The 20,991-nt window shown below is 46.9% G+C and overlaps 1 protein-coding gene and 1 pseudogene across 3 annotated transcripts in view; one reads left to right on the top strand and one right to left on the bottom strand.

Annotated features, from left to right (window-relative positions):
• Positions 1–19,021, bottom strand: part of WHRN (whirlin) — a 103,260-nt gene extending 84,239 nt beyond the window's left edge. For 2 of the 3 annotated variants that reach the window (XM_025360430.1, XM_025360431.1), the window contains exon 1: positions 17,768–19,021. In XM_025360430.1, coding sequence (XP_025216215.1) covers positions 17,768–18,385 — 618 coding nt within the window. In that variant the 5' untranslated portion in view covers positions 18,386–19,021. Of the gene's footprint in view, positions 1–16,660; positions 16,769–17,767 lie in introns of those variants that run through there. The other variant, XM_025360432.1, reaches the window with a different exon arrangement.
• On the top strand, positions 4,771–4,951 carry LOC112608490 (annotated as a pseudogene).
• Positions 19,022–20,991: the final 1,970 nt, after the last annotated feature.

The following is a 20,991-nucleotide window of genomic DNA, read 5'->3' as shown; positions in this document are numbered from 1 at the left end:
ATATGCCAGATAGCCCCCAGAAATCTGTTCGAATTAGGACACAGAAAGACCAGTGCTCTTTCAGATCAGTAGTCAGGCAGACCACACTTAATGTGAGCATAGACACCTTAGATACACATGAAAGTTGGAGAGACAAGTGAAGAAAGCGTGGTTAAGAGCCACAGCCCTGGAGTTAGGCTGTAGGAATTCCATCCTAGCTCTGCCACCTGCCAACAGTAACCTTGGGCAAGTTACTTAATGGATCTGTGCCCCAGCTTCCCAGGCAAAAAAAAAAAAGAGAGATAACAGAGGTACTATCTCACAGGGTAGTTCTGATGATTAAATTAGTTAATATATACATATATAAAGTGTTTAGCACCTGGAACATAGGTAAGAGATACCAAAAAAAAAAAAAAAAAATGGTATTATTCCTGTAAAGAACTCAGTACCCAGAACCCAGAGTGGAAGTCTCAACCCACCACCCTGGTAATGACTGGTATGTGTTGATGTCTGTCCTTCCTGACTTGCTCTTGTACTTTATAAACACATATATATACGTATACGAGCTTATCATCGGATTACATAAATCAACTCACAACTGAACATTTTCTGCTCCATATTTTTTTCCGCTAAAAATGTATTTTGAAGATCTTTTCTTACCAGTTCAATGGCATTAAAGCTCACCTTTTCCCACACTCCATCCCATTCCCCAAAGCTCACCTTTTCCCACACTCCATCCCATTCCCCAGAAGGGACTCATCACTACCGAATTCTCATTCTCCTATCAATGGACATTTAGGCTGTTTCTCATTTTTTGCTAGCAACATCACCTGCAATGAGCATCCCTGTATGTGCCATCTTGGAGTATACATGCATCTAATTCCCTAAACTAGAGAAAGATGGAATTCCTGAAGCCATAGGCAGTGCGTCTTTATTCATGGACAATCAATCACATTTCTTTGCCAGGGTCTCCCCTGGGGCATGCCTTATCCCTGCTGTAGTTCCTGTATCTACCTGCAGGGAGAAGCACTACACCATCTGGGCCTACAGAGGACCTGAATTCCCCTGACAATGTGGATGGGGCTAGGTGGAGGCTTTGCAATGTCCTTCTCCCAAGGCAGTGCTCACTCTGGTGCAGAGATCCACCCTCCGTCGTACTTTCTTCCACAGGTTCCAAAAAGCTCCCAGTTTAGGCGAATCTTGGCTCTATCTTCCAATCATCTGGGGGCTAAACCTTGGGCCCTAAAACATTGCAAAGCACCAAAATGAAAAGGGTAACCTGGTGGTGTCTTAGGGTGCGGACTCCCTCAGAGGGTTTTCCCTGAAGGTACGGTTTCTAGAAAGCCATTCTCAAACAGTGTTCAACCCCTTCCTAGCTATGAGACTTCAGACAAGTCACTTAACCTCTCTGGCCTCAGCGTTCCCACCTATTAAAAGGGGCCATAACACCTATGCTCACGGAGTTGTCATGTAAACTGAATGAGGACCAATCAGAAAATGTACACAAAGCATCTTGCACTGGGCAGGGCGCACAGGAGGTGTTCGGCAAATAGTGGGTAGCATTAGTAACAGCAAAATTACAGCGATGATGTGATGTTTTATTCTTCCCACTGCACAGATGAGGAAAGCGATTCTAGGTGGTGAAGTGTCTATGCACGGTCACAGAGGACAAAAGGCAGGGCTTGGATCTGGATCCTGAACTTTCCATATTCATGCCCCTCTCCCTGCTTCTCTCCACTGCCCTCTCACCAGCAGTTTAAGGGGTTTCACACCCCCTTAAACACCAGGCCAATCCTACACCTTGGCCCAAGACAGACAGGGGAGGGTTTTTAAAAAGGACGTGGGCCTCACAGGATGTAAACAAGAGAAAGTCCTTTAGGGTCTTGAACCCGGAGCAGGTGCTGGGTCCAGCCACATGGACTGGAAAGTCCTTTCCCATTTAGCCCTGCTTTGAGGGAGGACAGCAATTGGTGATGCGGACTCTGCCCCAGTAGCATATTTTAATGTCATGAGAAAGTAAAACCCTAATTAGCACTCTGTCTTCCAAGCTCCTTCCATCTGCACCATTTTTATCTGTGTTAATTACCTCTTACAGGGACCACTAACTGCAACAGCTTCCCAGCCTCCTCTCTCAGCCCAGTCACTGCAGAACAACCAGAGGATCCTTACAAAACGTAAGCGGACTCTGGCCCTTTCCTGCCCCAAACTCTCCCCATTGCTTCTGCTATAAAACTCTCCACAGTGCATCTTGGGCCTGTGTGCCTGGCCCTGGTGCCTGGCCAGCCTCATCTCCTGCCCTGCCACCTGAGCTTTCTTACAGGATCAAGTACTCCAAGCTTTTTTCCACTTCAGGCCTTTGCACGTGATGCTCTGTCCCTGAAAGTACATATCTCCACATACTTACTTATGCAAATGATTATTTTATTATCTACACCCTTCTCAGTTGACCAGGAAGGCAAGACATTGTTCTGGCTTGATCAGAGATGTTTCAATAAGTAAAAAACATAGGACATGGTAAGAGATTCCACATAAAGAGACAGTGAAGAAATGAAAGATGCTTTCTTCTTGCAATTGAACACCAATAAAGAAATTTACCTCTCCTGAAGTTACCAATGATTTCTCTAGTAGAATGGAAATAATCCATTAATTTCTCCTTTTGCCTTGGTTGCCAGAGGGCTCAGAATTCAATTTCAATATACTGTTCCTATCAAAGGCACCACACACACACACAACACACACACACACACACACACACACACACACACACGCACTTTCCAAGATCACTTCTGATTCCTCTACCTTTTTAATGAAGTGTTTTTCAGGTTAACTCACTCAATTACTTTTGACTTAAGTAAGAATCTTAATTATAAATGCGTTAGCAAATAAGCAAATGAGATACGTAAAGTTTAAAGAGGGTGTTAAACTACACCATTCACATAGTAGATGCTCAATAAAACCACTTCCAAGTGAATAAACACTAAAATCTAAGCACATTTCTAGAATTAGATACCTTTTCTATGCAGCTGGAGATGGAGATCCTTTTTACAGATGCCTGGGCAATATTCTGCTTTCTCCTCTCACCTCTCTCCCTCCACTCTATAGAAAGGCTCTGAAGCTACTGAGTTTGGTCTAAGAACACATGTCATTTGTAAACATTCTCCTAAATGAAAGTCCAAAAATTGTTATTCTTATATTATTTTGGAATGATGACATAACTGGGCAGTGGTTTGGTAAGAATTCTGTTTCTCAAAGAACTGTAGCTTCACAGTAGCATCCTCAACATCTGTGTGCTCATCAGGGAGCCAGGACCTGCAATACAGCCATGCCACGACATGGCCCATCTGCTCCGGCCCTGTGCAGCCACCTCGCTTCCTTGAACTGCTGCATCCCAGGGTAAATCGAGTGGACCACAGAGCATTGGTGTGAACCCATCCAAGCCCCACCCCTGAAATGCAGCTCAACATAAGGATCATTAAACAACATGACAACATACGTCAAAACAGAAATGCAAGGAAGCAGGTGATTCGACAACTGAGGAAATGTGAATACACAGGGATAGAGGCCAGGGGAGATGGCAGAGAAATGCATGATGTCCGGTTAGAAGGATGGGCATGTGGGTGTCTTCTCCCCTTTTCTGGTTTTCTTTAATGCTATTTAAATATGCTTTTAATTTGGGCCTCACGAAGTAGGTTTTTAAAAACCTACGGCTGGATAGGAGAGTATTTAAGGAAAGAAGAACAGTTAAAGAAAAAGTTTTTTTAAAAAAGATATAAAAACCAACTGTTCATTCCTTCCACCCTCTTTTCTTTAAGAGTTTGACCTTCTCCAAGGGTTCAGTGTGAGGATGCAGAAGGAAACCTTTGCTCCCATGCTGGGAACGCCGGGATCTCAGAGGCTGGAAGAAAGACCTGACATTTTAAAGTCCCTGCTCTCCACTGTCATTGCTTCTAAATGTCTGGGTGAGTTAAGGCTGTGTGAAAAGAAAAAACATAAACCTTCAAAGAGAGGGATAAAATCTTGACCTTGGGGATAATGCTACAAGAAATTTGCAAGAAAGTGACAGATAGGCTGTCCACCGCTTTGCAAAACAACTCATGGGGACAGAACAAATTCCAGAAAGATATTGATTCCTTTTTAATGCAATTCTTCAATTATCCTCAAAGCCTGGCTTTTAGTCTGTTATAATTTAAGTAAATTGCTTTATAAATGTTCTTTTAAGTTTTGTCTGTTTATTCTTTTTTTTTCTTTAAGGAAAACAAGATCCTCAGAGTCATAAATATATTCAGTCAAGATGAACCCCAATGGGTTTGCAATGGAGCATTCTGTTGTCTGGGATAGATGTCTGAAGCAAAGAGATCCATCAGGAATATCTGTTTATATCCATATCATTTTCTCAGTTCATGAATAGCTACGTTAATGGGATTTAGTCTCCTCCCAGACTCTTGATATCCCTGAGCCTCATCACTTTCTGACAATTCTCAGTTGAAAAGGTGATGGGCTTCCAATTTAATTCAAGCTCAGATAAAACATCTGAATTCAAGGTGAATGAATCAACCATTTCCTAAAAACCTACTCAGCCGATGTCTGAAAAATAATGATAGATTTGATGACACTGAAATGTAAAACTCTTGTGATAAATGGGCATAGGATATCAATCAGTTATGCACGAAATATATACATGTAAACACATGAACACACACACAATAAACATGTAAAAGAGTTTAACTTCACTGCAATGTGGGACTGAATGAGAGGATGTAATGGAGGCAGGTCGGAGCCGCTGCCATCACCATGACCCGTGGTAACCAGTGAGAGCTCCCCGCCAGAAGAGTATGAAATAGCAGAGCGCACCTCGGTTAATGGACAGCACCGGGATGACGGGCTTTCTGCTGCCACCCGCAAGCAGAGGGACTCAGAGATCATGCAGCAGAAGCAGAAAAAGGCAAAAGAGAAGAAGCAGGAACCCAAGTAGCTTTGTGCTTCGTGTCCAACCCTCTTGCCCTTCCCCTGAGTGCCTGGAGCCAGTCCCACCACGCCCATGTCTCCTCCTGCAGGGCCCACACGTCCCAGCCCTGATGGCTTCCCTTTGCCCTGAGTTTGCAGCAAGTCCCTTTCATGCTTCCTTCCCTCATGAGGTGGCCTCTCTCCTCCTGGGTCACTCCCAGGGGCGACAAGGTTACCCCTTCCCAGTGTTTTTTATTCCTGTGGCGCTCACCCCAAAGTATTAAAAGTAGCTTTGTAATTTGAAAAAAAAAAAAAAAAAAGAGTTTAACTTCACTATTTAAGTTATGTAAATTAAAACAAGATACCCTTTTTGTCTACCAGACTGGCAAAAATGGAAAAGAAATACAATACCCAGTGTTGGCATGGCTGGAGAAAAATGAAGAGCGTCAGGTGCTGTTAAACGCTGGTGGGATGGAATATACAAAACAAATTCCTTCCCAGGGGCAGTCTGGCAACAGTTAATCAGAAGCTTTAAAATTGCGCCTCTCCCCCGAGCCAATGCCACCTCTAGAAAGACAGCCCAAGGAATTATTAGAAATGTGCCTAAAGATGAATGTGCAAGGATGTTCAAAGCAGCAATATGGATAATATTAAAAAACAAACTGTCTAACAAGAAGAAATTAGTTAAATAAATCATGTACCTCTTGACTACGATATATTATGCAATCGTTAAAAATCACACGGTAGAAACATTTATCAAGGTGGCAACACAGTCATCATGCATCGCTTGGTGTAACGAGTAGGCTAGATAACGACAAGCAGCATGGCAACTTTGAGGAGAATTCCCAATATAAATGCATACACAGATGCACACAGAGTACTCTAATTGTCAACAGTGATTATTTCTGGGTAGGTGAGTGGGTACAATTATTACTGATTTGGGGAGCATCTTTTGGTGTTTTTCCGAAGTTTTCAAGTTTTAAAAATGAAGTGCAGGCTCAGCGTGGTGGCTCACACCTGTAGTCCCAGCACTTTGGGAGGCAGAGGTGGGTGGACTGCTTGAGCCCAGGAGCTCAAGACCCGTCTGCGCAACACGGTGAAATCCCATCTCTATAAAAGAAAAAAAAAATACACACACACACAAATATACATACACACCATGCTGGGCATGGTGGAGCAAGCCTGTAGTCCCAGCGACTCGGGAGGCTGAGGCAGGAGAATTGCTTGAGCTTGGAAAGTTAAGGCTGCAGTGAGCCAGGATCACACCAGAGCACTCCAGCCTGGGTGACAGAGCAAGGCCCTGTCTCAAAAAAAAGAAAAACAATTAAGTCCATATATGTTAGGTAATTAAAATAAAGAGGCCGGGCACAGTGGCTCACGCCTATAATCCCAGTGTTTTGAGAGGCTGAGGTAGGAGAATCACTTGAGCCCAGGAGTTTGCGACCAGCCTGGGCAACTTAGTGAGACCTCATCTCTACCAAAAATAAACACAATTAGCCAGGTGTGGTGGTGTACACCTGTAATCCCAGTTACTTGGAAGGCTGAGGCAAGCAGATCACTTGAGCCCAGTCCAAAGCTGCAGTGAGCTATTGTCGCACCACTGTACTCCAGCCTGGCCAAAAGAATAAGACCCTATCTCTTAAAAAAAAAAAAAAAAAAAAAAGGCCGGGCATGGTGGCTCACGCCTGTAATCCCAGCACTTTGGGAGGCCGAGACGGGCGGATCACGAGGTCAGGAGATCGAGACCATCCTGGCTAACACGGTGAAACACCGTCTCTACTAAAAATACAAAAAAAAAAAAAAAACTAGCCGGGCGAGGTGGTGGGCACCTGTAGTGCCAGCTACTCGGGAGGCTGAGGCAGGAGAATGGCGTCAACCCGAGAGGCGGAGCTTGCAGTGAGCCAAGATTGCACCACTGTATTCCAGCCTGGGCGGCAGAGCGAGACTCCGTCTCAAAAAAAAAAAAAGGGAGAAGTGGGGAAGAAACACATTTTAAGAGCCTAGACAAATTCCTCTATTCCACATTTCCTATGACCAAACAAAATGCCCCTTTAACTTGTCCAGTCTGTGACAGCAGAGTTGACGACCACCAGCCTTTGACATGAGGCCCAGGAGAGACCCTGCTCTCATCCTTGAAGTGTGCTGATCTGGCAGTGTGGACGAATTCAGAGACTCCGCCATTCAATGAGATAATTTCACAAGTCACCAGTTTATTCTAATGGGGGTTGAACTGAAGTCACAGTTATCTATCAGGGAATTTCCACACACAACGTACAAAATAAAAACATGACAAAAGTCAAGGCATGGTAAGAGAGATAAGAGAGAAGAAAAAGAAAAAAAAAAAAAAAAAGGAAAAAGTGCCCAATGCCACCTCTGTCCCTGAAATCTAGTCAATAAAATGCATATGGTGTGCCCAGGAGAGAACAGAGCGGCCGCAACCTAGGTTTTCTCATCAAATAGCTACAAAGCCATTTCCACAAGGAAAAAACTCAGGGAGGAAACGCATATTTACTGAACTCCTGCTCTTGCTAGCACCATGCTGGGCTGTATGCCTTGCTTCTCTGTTAGCAGCCAGCCGAGAGCCCTGGCAATGAGCATGCACTTTAGAGGCTGGAATACCTGGATTCAAATCCTAGTCCCGCCACCCCTGACCGTGTGCCCGTGACGGGTTACCTCCTCTTCCAATTCTCAGAGTCCTCTCCCGGGGGTATGGTGAAGTGTCAGTGGGGGATTTATGTGAAACCCACACAGAGCTTGTGATGTCACAGAAGATTCCCAACGGTGGTGATATTTTTTAGTGCACTAAGTACTGTAAGCATCTTGTGTGTGTTATCTGTTTTGTACCTTCTACATTGCCAGGAAGAGCAGCATCTGGTAGGAAAACAGATCCCAACACAGGAGTTTGAACAGGGTAAATGATCATCAAATGTTCAGACCAACGGATGCACCCAGTGCTTTAATACATTATCTGCATAACCATCAGTATCCCCATTTTAGAGATGAGGAAACCTGAACAGAGAAGGTAAGTAACTTGTCTGCTATTTTACTATTATTCCCATCACAATGTCATTGAAGAGGAATCTGAGAATCAGAGAGGTTAGGCAGCTGGTTCAAGGCCCCACAGCTAGAAAGTGGTAGAGCCAGGCTTGGAAACCCAGGGCTTCGGAGCTCAGGCTGGAGCACTGTGGGGCATTCCTTCTCTCTGCTGTTGCGGCAAAGACGCAATCCCTCAAGTCAACAACACCTAGGTGTAAATCCTAGCTCTGCCACTTTCCACCTTTGGGATGGCCGGCAAGTGACAAACGCTTGGCGATTTTGGAAAACAAAGTGATGAGAATGATACCTACCTTGAACTTCACAGGGTGATTATGAGGCTTAAGTGAGTTTATACACATACACTGAAAACAGTGTCTGGCTCATTCTAAGCCCTCTATCCAAGGTTATTATCATACAATAAGCAACAAAGAAAACACCAAGAAATGCATTATCTGTGTCAGGACAGAGGTGAGAAAGGCCATGACACTGGGGGGGTTCAGGAGGGAAGAGCAGGCTCCTGGGGATAGGGACAGTGGTAGAGGTGAGCAGGCAGGTCCTCTGGAGAGGATGTACTGAGGCTGCAGCTAACAGGATCAGTGGGTGTCAATAGTTGGAGAGAATCAAAGCCTTACTTCAGAGGAGGGTATGTTGCTTACTTGGCCACAAGTGGACACAACTTGGGGAACAGGACTGTCTGCAGGTAAAGATCAGAGCACGGGCAGCCCAAACATGAGGTTGAGGAGTTTGGCGTCTGCCCTGCAGGCTCCCAGCTCAAGAGCAGGGTTGTAGGCAGGGCACAGCTTGATGAAATACATATTTAGAGAGTGCACTCTGTCACCAGGATGGACATCAGACCGGTGGGCAGATGAGCAAGACAGGAGACAGACAGGCTGGCCAGGAGGGCTACTGCAGTTCGGCAGTCCTGGTGGCGATGGTGTGATGGGGAAGAAAGAGGTGTGGTCTAAGAAGTGCTGGAGAGAAGTAAAGCCTGGAGAGCCCAGCCTCCCTGGGGCTGGTGCAATCTTCAAGTGGGAGAAAGTGGGGAACAAGAGCAGGGGAAATATCCATGATTTAAGGGCAAGAGAAAGCACCATGAGTAGGCAATTAAAAAATAGATAAATACACTAAAAGGAGGCACAGATCCTGTGCAGAGACAAGGCTAGACGATGGGTAGAAATACAGACATCTGGGGAAAGAGGAATTTGAGGAAAAGCTGTACATGTATGTGGACCTGCGAAGCAGACTTAAAAATGTCAGGATTGGAAGGACTTGCAGGAGGAGAGGGGCTCAAGAGTCGGGGAAAATTTGGGAGAAATGTATGGTTCACTAAAGAGAAAGAGGAGGGAGGCAGAAGGAAAGAGATGAAGAAAAGGAAAAGGGTACACTGGGTCCAAACACTACAAAGGATGCCGCTCCTCCGTCTAGGGACAGGAGGATGGACATGGCAGAAGGAAAATCCCTCCCTTGACTTTCAAAGTTTTCCTATCCACATGGGAGGTTCATTTCTGAAAGCTGGACCACGTTTCTTTTCTTAATCAGAAACCTCTTAACGAGACTTAGTACACCTTTTCAGATGTAGTTAAATAAAGTACTGGGTTTTTTTTTTTTTAAGTGCAGAAGCCCATGTTATCAAATCACCAATTTCACCTGCATTAATTGCTTTAATGGGCTCTAAAAACAGCCACCTCCTCTCCCACCTCATCAGGGTCTCTGGGGAGGCCATCAGGGAAGGTTGCTGGGAAACAAAGTTATGGATGCAGCTGATCCAAGGGACAATGCTGTCACACTCTGGGTCATGCAACTGTCTGGTATGCCACCCACATTGTTATAAGGCCTCACAGATAATCAGAAGGGATGGTGGGGGGGACACATAATTCTATTCAACCGCCGGGCTTTATTACTGCTATAAAGCAAAAATGCCAATGCCAAAAGCCAGATAGGAGCAATTACATTTTTAAAGAAACTCTGTCTACGTGGGGATATTGACTACATTTAGTAAATGACTCTGCAATTCAAACAGCTACAGTGGATCACATGGGCCCTGAGTCCAGTATTTTCTTCCAATGGCACCTGAAAAAATCCAACCAACCAACCAACCAAACAAATACAAAACTAAGCAGGCATAACAGAAGACTTTCAAAGATAAGCGAAGGCTGTCCATACCATTTTTCATTACAATGCTTGCAGCAGGACCTCCCCTGCCATATTTTCCAGACTTTTGATGTTCAACAGCAACAATGACATGTTTGTGAGGAATATGGGCCAGGTTTGGTGGTAGGATAGCTGAGTAACAGAAAGGCAAAGGGACCGGCCCAAGGTCACAGCCAAGTTACACTGTCAGATGAACCCAGGTCCATCTCCAAAACCCAACTCTAACCTCTTGGGTACATACCTCCCTTCCTCAGATTCTCTAGTATTATCAGTTGACCGTGCACAAGTGGAATCTTGCGGCAAAATAGTTAAGTATGGGGACAGGAAAGTTCACCTCTCTGGTCAAGTCTTTACGGGGATAAACAGTGTTGGGGATGGAGGAATCCTAAAGGAAGACAGTGTTTCCCAAACCTTAGCATGGTTAAGGCTTGGCTGGGCAGTTTGTTAATTCTTAAGCAAGCTAACATTGTAAATTACCACTTCTAAGGCTCTAACACCCGGGTATTTGGCAATACCCTTTTTAATATCATTTTACTCTGTTCTTCCCTGCAGCCTACAGCTTTAGAGTCCAGGAAAGAGGACATTTGGGGGCTTGTTTATGGAAGGCTGATATATTTGCTTTGCATTCAGAGTTGAGAGGATGCTGATATTAGGAAACTCAGGTGGAGAGAAAAAAAATCATGACGAAACTGGCTGCTAACTGAAGCAAAGCCACAGCCAATTTAGCAAAAGGAATACAAATTCTCAAAGGGGGAAGGAGGCAAAGGTGCTGCGACTGAAAAGGAAGAAAAAATAAATCCATTTATGCATGCTCAGAGAATAAAGCAGCTTTTAAGCATACGTGTGGTTACTGGAAACTTGGCCTTCACCCAAAATGCTGGGCTTCTAGAAACCTGAACAGTTTTCTTTTTAAAAAAAAAAAAAAGAAAGAAAGAAACCCAAAAGCCAGAAGATATATCTCACCCAAAATTGGTTCATTGATTGCTTCAGAATGCATAAATGATTCTATTTTGGAATCAAAGACACAATCAGGCTGCTGAAATAACCCACTTCTGGGAATGTGGTTTGAAAATTAAGAGCAAAGTGACAAATGAACTAGCTGAAAGGGTCTCGTAGAGTGGCTCTGGGCTTCAGGGGATGAGAAAAGTCGTTGAGTATCCAGGCACAGACCACATTTTTTTTAAAGGCCTTACACTCGAATAGCAGAGGGTTCCAAATGTTGCTACACCTAGTAGTCATTTGATCCCCACAGCCACCTGGGAAGGAGGCAGGTGGGAGGTAGTTATGCCCATTTCACAGCTCCGAAGACTGAGGTTCAGAGATGTCACATGAACTGCCCACGGCCACACGACCAGCTTGGGGGTAAAGCACACACTAGAGCCTGCGGCTTTTTTCAGTGTTTTTGTCTAGCACCCACAACGCTGGCATACACAGACTTCCTTCAGATCTCACTCTCAGGAGCTGGGGAATTCTGAACTCACTGGTGCTGGATTAGGAGCAAGATCATTCCATTCGTTCAGCAAATACTCATTTATTTATTAAAGCACCTACTGTGTGCCGGGAGCTGGGGAGGCGTGAATGAGCAAGGCAGATCAAATCTTGGTTATCCTGGAGCAAACTTGTAACGGGGGAGGCAGACCATAAACAGACATAAAGAAATGTCCTTTTAGTAGTGACAAATGGGCTGCAGGACACTAAAGCCAGGTAAAAGGATACAGGAGTGGGCAGGTGGGTGTACTACTTCAGAGAGGGTGACAGGGACGCAGAAGCATGAGAATGTCACAGCACTTTAAATGCTGGGTGACCTGTGGCCATGGATGGGTCTGTATCCCCCAAGGACAGAGGTCATGTCCTGTTCATCTCTGATGTCCAAGTATCAGCCACAGGCCTGTGTGTGGTAAGCACTGCTCAGAGAATGCATGGATGCACGTCTCTACCCGACGATGGAACTGGCTGAAATACACCACTCTCCCTTGATATGTAGGTCTCAGACAGCACTGCCCACCCCCCACCACCAACTTAGTATGTGAAGTCTCTGGTTGGTTCTTAAAAGGCCCTCAAATGTCAAGTACAAGATGTGACATCTGCCATGCTTTCTAGTAAGGGGACTGGCTGGCACTGTCTTCCAGGAGGCTGACTACAAAACCCTTGGGCTGGGGTCCAGGCAGGGAGGCCACTTGCTCCTAAACCCAATGGGGACCTTGAGCTCCCCAGTTCCATCTCCTTGAGCATGACCCTCCTCGCCTGCCTGCTCCCCTGGGGAAGGTTAAAGGGAACAGGAGGGATAAAGCACCCAGCACATAGTAGGTACTCGTTAATGTCAGTCTCCCCTGTTCCCAACAGGCTTCCAATAAAGTAAAGTTATAGTGCAAGTGCAATGCAAACTACATACTCTAGGTGACAATGATGTGTCAATATACGTTCATCAATTGTTGATAATGGGGGCGGCTAGCATGTGTCCACTATATGGGAAATTTCTGTATCTTCTGCTCAATTTTGCTGTGAACCTAAAACTGCTTTAATAAATAGTCTATTGAAAAATAAATAAGCACAAGTGCACTGGCCCCATGATGCTGCTTGCTGCAGCTGACACCAGGAATGCACGGAAAAAGAATGGAGAGAGAGTGATTCCCATTCTCTGCACCCTTTCCGCTTGCCAGGCTTTAAAAGTAAAAGGCCAATGTCAGCAGCACAAAAATCTTAAAAATCACCCCTACCCTGGGGCACAATTAGAAGTCTGTGTGAGTTCAGAGTTAATATCAGATTCTTCCTCAGGAGTTTAAAAAAGAAGAAGTCAGTTCTGAGAGATTTGTATTTCAGCCTCCAGATACCTCCGGCCATTTAATGTCATTCTTTCTAATCAAGATTCTCGGGTCCTGGCTGAGGATTAGTCTGGGGGTCCCTGAAAAGGGTAAACCAAAGGCTTCCCTTCCAGGTCATAAAACAACCTTGCTAGAAATCACCAGTTGGAGCCTAATCCCCTATGAACGCCTGCTTCGGTGCAAAGCCCTTTGCAGGATGGAGGGGGGATTATGATTCTGAGAGGACTGTACATGTGCTTCAAGCTTGAGCAGACAGGCACATGAGCGAGGGGCTGCAGGCCCTGACAGGTGCAGGCAGGCTGTGTACCGTGGGTGCGGCTGAAGGCAGGCAGAGTTGGGAAGCAGCAACATACACACAATCCAATCGGTCGGGGGGTTAAAGGATCACACTTATCTTTGCAGCTCCATCCAAATGATGAATCGATGGCAAGTAATAAACAATGCTGGGTTTGTCAGCAGAGGGGAACGACAGGAAAACAAGACACTAGTGCTGGTGTGGTTCTACATCTCTTTCATGTCCAGATTCAAGTCAGGAGGCAAGAATTTTCTATAAAAATACCGATTTTTTTTTAAAGGGCATTCTCTTCCACCCTACAAAATGCTTCTTTGATGTAAAGAGTAAATAACCAGAGGAAAGAGGATTTTGTCCTATCTAGGCATCATAATTTTCTAAAACCTTGAGCCTCAGCTTGAGCCAACTAAATATACAAGACTAAATTAAAGAAATGGACCCTCTCAATGTACTGCATCACACTCTGGATATGCAGCAGCCACAAATCTACTCAGTAATGGGCTTATTAATAAGTGAGCTTTTCCACATGTCATTGCTGGCAGGACTCATAGGACCCAAGAGTGAAAGCAGGGCCGGAGGAAAGTCTGTGCACACTATGGTGCCACGGTTTCCAAACTGGACGCAGGAACGAGACCAGGGGGAGAAGCTACATTTCAGACACAAAGTTGGAAGTGGTAATAATTTGTAATGGCTTCAGCTAACCATGCACAATGGGAAAAGGACAATTGTGTCATTTAGAACATACTGGACCAGATATAATGTCTTATATTAATATGGACAGATTCTTTCCAGGTTACTATGCAAAGGGAGGGAGGCTGCGATCACTCTAATTAAATGAAAGTACCGGCAACAGTTTCTAACTTCTGGAATATTTCAATTCTAATATGCTCCTTGAATTCTAGTATGCTCCTTGAATTTACCCATAGGGGTGCTGAGGCCATAAGGAGGCACCTACTGTGCAATTTTTATTGAGATGAAACACACACATATGTGTACATATCTCAGCAGTACCCGGATACCCTGTGTTCTGCTACCCATGTAACCAGGAGATTCAGAAGGCAAGTGAGCAAGTGAATTTGATTTTGAATGCTCCCAGGGCAGCGCTGTTTGTGCCAGAATCCTACTGTTTCCTCATTTGCTCCGGAATAGCACCAGGGTTGGTGTTCATGGGTCAAGAGACAGCAGTCCAGCTCTCGTCAGTACAGTGTATAACCCATCAATTTCCTGATTTAGTAGGATGCTACGCAAGAGTGCCAAGATCCTCATCTCCCAATCCTTAGCCAACTTTCCTTATTCTGCCTTCAATGAAAGCCATTTCAAAAGAACAAGAAAACATCAGATTAGACATTCTAAATGCCTTCTGTGTACCAAGCAAATCGCAGACTGTCTGAGCTGGAAGGGATCTTGGACAGCTCCCGGCCCATCCACCCTGGAATGCAGAGAGGGTCGGTGCCTTGCCCAAGGTCACATAGGAAATATGCAGCAGGGCCTAAGGCAGCATCCCTGGTCTGTGGACTCTTTGGCCAATTTATCAAGCACATTTGGCTGAAAACCTTTGAAAGGTCTACTTTTTTATTATTATTAGTTTGGCTCCTGTTCATTCAAGATATTTTTTCAAAACTCAAACATTTCAACATAATTGCAAATAGTACATGACTTGCCTTATCTGGACCTGTCACTGCTGATTCCTCAAGTGGGTTTCAAGAGAGGGGTGGAAGCCCCAATGAATATAGTATCAAATCCTCACTGAACTGCTTCAGGTAACAATAGATGCTTGATTTATCAGAAAGAGAAGTGGAAAAAACTGCTTGACCCACTCTTTAAAAAGCTGCAACGCTCCTTTATTCATAAACTCTTAGGTAACTTGATTCCTAAAATTTAATTTAATTTAATTTTTATTACACACGCACACACTGAATCTCTCTGTCTGGGAAGCTCAGAGGATCTGCTCCCCCTCAAACCACCTTCCATCGCAGGAAAAAAATAAAGATTGTTAAGACTGAAAACACATCTTCTACTAAATGCAGTGTGGTATCCTAGAACAAAATAAGGACATAGGTAGAAAAATCGGTGAAATTTGAATGAAGTGTGAAGTCCAGTTAACAGTAATATACCTTTACCATAAAATCCCTGACATGGTGACTCGCAGCACTGCAGTTTACAAAGAACGGCTCTCCATGGAGAAATGCTGGTTAAGGGCAGTCTGTGCCTAGTAGAAAAGCTGGGGCCTCTTCTGGCTTTCAGTTAAGAGGCTTTTCGCTCTTAATTTTGTGGAAATGTGTCAACAGTTCTCCAGGTGTTCTTTTAAACTGTCCCTGAAAGTACAGGAGGAGTGCCATGGCCTCAGGAACTAAGTTCCGCCTCCTCCGTTTTAAATTCCACCCACCAAAGAAAAGGCTGTCCTCTTTTTCCCCTGGGGTTAATGTAACACAAAGCAACCATCACTTTGCCCGTTGCTTCTGAAGGGTCCAAAGGGGTCCATGCCAGGCAGGTTATGTATCCCGCCACAGCTAGAAGAGGGGTGACCCTGGGGCAAGAGCTCATTTTGCCAATGTAGCCACTTCTGTTGGGAAAATGATAGTAAAGAGACAGAGCCACTCAGCTCACACAGGCTCCTGCACCACAGGCTCCCACACTTCAAGGACAGCTCTGCTCCTATCAACCTCTCCCTTGCTGGCAAGGGTTTATTCTCAGGCTTCAAAAACTATGACGTGGAGAGTTTAGGTTTTACTCTGGAAGCAGCAAGAGTAAATAAACGAGCTAAAGGCTGGTGCTGCTCTGAGTCACAGTTTAACAGCACCATGGTGTTGTTGAGGGAGGTTCAGAGAGAAGATCTGGAGCGGGATCAATGAAATGGTGGTGGGGGAGGGCGGGGGTGGCAGGCCGGGAGCACTGCAGGTAAACTGAAACTCACAGCCAAGCAGCTTGACCCTTATGGCATGGCTGAGTCTGGGGTGCAAATGGAAGGGACACTCTGCGTTTTGAATGCCCAAGGTAACTGACAGTCTTTCCAAAGCCTATCACCTTATCACCCTGTGAACGTTAAGTTACCCAAGTCTTTTTAAATTGCCACTAAAATTGAATCCACATTTATAAATGATCATTTACATCAAGTATCTTTAGTGCATAAATTTATCATCTGGGAACTCCAGACCTTTTAAGGCCAAGGCTAATGGACTACTTCTTTATAAATACATGGAATGCTAAACAAAGGGAAAAGATTGATAGAGGGGGAAGAGGAATTGTTGCATGGAAACTCACAACGAGCTTTGCCCACTGCACCCTGGAACAGTATAAACCGATCGGCCTTTTTCCAGAAGCTGCAAAGAAGTTTCAGAAAGCCTCAAGGGCTTCCTTCAAAGGGGTTGATGGGCTGGGAAGCAAATGAGGGAAGCCAACATCAGGTGCACAGCCAGGGAGATGGCTCAAGACTCACCTGGACACAGGTCACTGAACGGCACTCAGGAGGAAGTAGCCATGGGCCTCTGCTGCCTAGGAGTTTCCCAGGAGCCAGCAGGCCCTCAGCTGGAGTTCAAAAGACCTGTGCTGGTGGGGAGCCGGGGGGGGGGGGGGGGGGGGGGCGTGTTTTACAGAACAGTTCAACCCCCTGAGAAGCATTTCTCTGGAGAAGCAGAGCATGTGTCATTGTCCCTTTTCCCCCAAACTCTTCACTTCTTGTACACAAACGAGGGGGGGAAGGGGAAAGGGGGAAAAATGCCTGCAAAGGATCCATGAATCCACCCTGGACCCAACACTATCCATCATACTCCAGCTGGTTTTCAGTAGCCCTGGGCTGTGAGATCAGTGAGCACACACACTCCTTTAAAAAGCATGATTAAATCCCTGGAAGCTTGTTGTCATGAGGTTATATTTCTCAATTAACAGATGGCAGAGAGGACAAATACTCTCAGGGGCTGGGGAATTTATTTTTGACATTCAGGCAGGAGTCTCATTTCCAAAAAGGTTAGGGACCGCTTATGTGGTCCAGTGGCCCAATTTTCCAAGTGGAGAATAAGAGGTCCTGAGAGGGCAAATGACTTGCTTCAGGATACACAGCCTGTTCCAAAAACAGCGGCGTCAAGCCAGGGCACTGTGGATCACACAGACGGCCTCCTCGGGCCACTTAAGAGCTAACAAACTTTCTTTCAGGGAAAAAAACACCCACAGAATGGCAGCAGCAAAGGCCACCTAATGATGCCAAGCAGAGATTTTATCTCTTTTATTGCTCATAAGAATCCACAGCCCTTTTCACACTTCGTAACCATACATTTGCTCAAGTATTTGATACTATCGCCTACACCAGCCTTTAAGCCTCACGAAGGCAAGGGTCATGTCTGTTTGTGCAAAACTACGTTCCCAATGCCTGACAGCTATTTGCTCTGTAAGCTATACATTCCTGTTTTAAAGTTAAAAAAAAAAAAAAAAAAAAAGACCCAGAAAGGCCAAGTGATTCGCCTAAGGACACACAGCACGGGGTTACTGAAAAAGCTGTGCCACTCTGTCCATACTCTGCCCCAGACTCCTCTCCAAACCACAGCACTACCTTGACGGCCTCCGCATGGGTCACCCGGGCCAGGGATTTGTCGTTGACGCGCAGAATCTGGTCCCCGACCCGCAGTCCTTCCTTCTCAGCTAGAGAGCCTGGTTCCACCAGAGACACGTAGATGCCCACGCCGTGCTCCGAGCCCCCACGGATGCTGAAGCCCAAGCCCTCGTGGGCCTTGGCACGCCGCAAACTCACCAGGCGCACCTCCCCGGGCCCCGCGCCGTCGGGGCCGCCCCAAGCGGGCTGCCTGTAGGGGGTGGTGGCGGGCAGGTAGAGGCCCTCGGCCGTGTATTGGTCGAAGAGCAGCTGGTCGGAGCGCGGGATGACCAGACGAAGCATGGGCAGCAGGCGCCGCTTGACCGGGCTGTCCAGCAGCACGCGCAGGGTGCGCACCAGGTCGAAGACGTTGCGGCGCGCGTGGTAAGCGTTCAGGCAATGCGTGAACTGCTCCCGCTCCGCCTCGCTCAGCAGCGCGGTCAGCGCCTGGTGCAGCTGGCGCACGTTGGCAGAGAGCAGTCGCAGCCCCGAGCCCCCGCCGCCGCCCGCCCCGGCCGCCGACCCCAGCGAGCCGGTGGAGGACGAGCTCACCGACAGGCCGTCCAGCGGCGCGTTCATCTCCACGCCAAAGCCCGGCCGGGCTCTGGGCGCGCGGGGTGTGGGGGGTGCCGCTGTCCTCGCGGGTACTGGCGCGGCAGCTGGATCTCTGGGAGCGCGGAGACGACGGCTGGAGCCTGGGTTTGGGGAGCACAGGTACAGTGGGTGGAACCCAGGAAGTCGCGGAGACCGCTGCTAGAGTCCCGGAGGCGCGAAGACGGCGGGGGTCGCGAACCTGGAATCCAGGGGACACGGAGACGTCGGCGAGTTCCTGAAAGACACAAGAGTTGGCTGCTGGAGCCCAGAGGTGGCGGAGACTGCGGCTGGAGTCCGGGGGGCGCGGAGTGAGCAGCTACATTCTGGAGGGCACGGAGACGACGGGTGGCTGGAGACCGGAGGCGCCCCGTCACACCATGCCCGGGGCTCCCCCAGCGGGGCCGCCCGTTCCTCTAGGGCTGGGGGACCCCAAAGTCAGAAGTTGGGACGGAGGGCGCTCTAGTCCCAGAGCAGTCCGGGGAGTCGCAGTCGGTGAAGCCGCGCGGGCGTCCGGCAAGGGGTGCGGGGCATGCCCGGGGCAGCCCCGGGATGCAGCCGCCCGGGGAGCCTCCGCGCCCCTGCGCCGCGCGGCCGCGAGCCTGGACTTTGCGAACTGTTGAGCCGCCCGGGCCGAGTCTTCCAGCGAGTTCCGACGCCGTCGCGTTGCCAGCCCGGCCCGGGCCCCGCCCCCTCGCCCCTCCTCCTGCCCGCCCCCTCCCCCCGGGCTCCTCAGGAAATGACGTCCCGCCCGGTGCGCCTGGCCGTTGCCTGGAGACGGGGTGAAACAGTCCAGCCCCAGGGAAGAAAGGGTTGAACGCGGGGGTAGGGATGGAAGGAGCTCCCGCGTCCCCTACCCCACCTGCAGAGCCGGGAGCGGGGCTCAGAAATAGCGCTTTTCGGCGTTCGCAGCGAGTGCCGGCCCCAGGATCGCTTCGGAGCAATTAGCCAGCTAGCTAATTCACAATTCGGGGGTGAAATCGTCAAGTTTTTTGTTTGTTTGATTTTTGCTTCCAAAATACTGGGCACTTCAGTCTCAGTTTTCTTCCTTACAGTGTGTGGCGCTCCCCTCCTGAACGCGCCCTGACATGACAAGTTCAAGGGTTTACGTGGACGGTCGTTAGCCACCTACTGTGTGCGAGAGACGAATACAAGCAGAGACTGCTGTCTGCCGGAGCCAACTCCGTGGCAGGGATGGATCAGACTGGACCCCTTCCCAGTCTCCATTGCGAGGGAAAAGCCACTTTCAGAAATATTATATAAAGTGTACACCCCACGCTCGCACACACACATACTAATGAGCGCATATAAAACTGGTGAAATCTGAGTAAGGTGGGTGGATTGTATCAATGTCAATGTCCTGGTTGCCATCGTGTCAGCATGGGGGGAAACTGGGTGAAGGGTCCATGGGATGTCTGTGTATTATTTCTTACAACTGCATTTGGATCTACAATCTCAAAATAGAAATTAAAAATATACATATTTGAAGTGGCTTGAAGAAAAACTCTTCTATGCTCTCCCATCCCTAGGCAAAATGGGAAGATACACTCAGGTGTGCCCTGGAGTCTATCATCACCCACCCAATCCCCCAAATAAGATCTAAGTAAAAGCCCTGTGCTTTTATTCTAAGGGGGAGCTTCATAGTGCTACACACACACACACACACACACACACACACCCCTACCTCACACACATCCCTTCCAACCTGAGCTGCCTCTCCTAAGCTACTCTCCTATGTATTTTTCCTAAATCTCTTCCAGGATTTCCATTGCAGAGCCAGCTGACTTCTATCCAGTGTAGGGCAAGATGGAGGATTACCTGGAGGATTTGGTTTGTGGTGGACCCAGAAGGATAGATCATTCATTTATTCATTCGTTTATTTATTTATTTATTTGGTTGCTCTTCATTCCACGTTTTTGAATCATCTGCTCTGTGCTGGGTCATGTGCTAGGTGCTGGAGACCCAGGGGAGAAAGATAAAATAAATAGAGTTAAAAACCAGTGTGATAAGTGTTGTGATGGCCGAGGGAGCCAGGTTTAGGAGAGGAGAATATGGTAAGGACTTTACTGCAGAAGCGACACCTGAATGAAGAACCTGTAAGGAGAACGCACTTTCTCCTCTAGACAGTGGGGAAGAGTGGAAAGGTTTTCAACACCAATGACAATGCATTGAGGCTAGGAATGGAAGCTGTATTTTCCCTGAAGATTTTCAATTCTTTACTTCCCTAAAGTAGACCTAGGTTAAATTAATGCCCAATAAACATATTTAACAGCATGTCTGAGGAAGATTTTTTTTAAATAGCCAATTTGGCGACCTTTGGACATCTGTCTTACAGCTGTAAGTTTAGTAGTTAATAGTGTGTATCCTCATTCCTCCTTTGTAACTGATGTTGAAGCCTTTCATGCAACTAGACCAAGATGTTTAAGAAAAAAAAATCAATCTTCTCCACCCCAGAAATGTATCAATGACTTACCTCAAAATGTCACCAAGCAAGGCTTAATTGTATGCAGTTCAGGTTTCCTGCTAATGTATCTCATGCTCAGCTTTCACTTAGTTTGTGTTTTAATTACAATTACTGTGATTGGCTTGATAAA

The sequence above is a fragment of the Theropithecus gelada genome, chromosome 15, assembly GCF_003255815.1.
Source record: "Theropithecus gelada isolate Dixy chromosome 15, Tgel_1.0, whole genome shotgun sequence".
NCBI lineage: Eukaryota > Metazoa > Chordata > Mammalia > Primates > Cercopithecidae > Theropithecus > Theropithecus gelada.
This window is presented reverse-complemented; position numbering and strand designations above follow the sequence as displayed.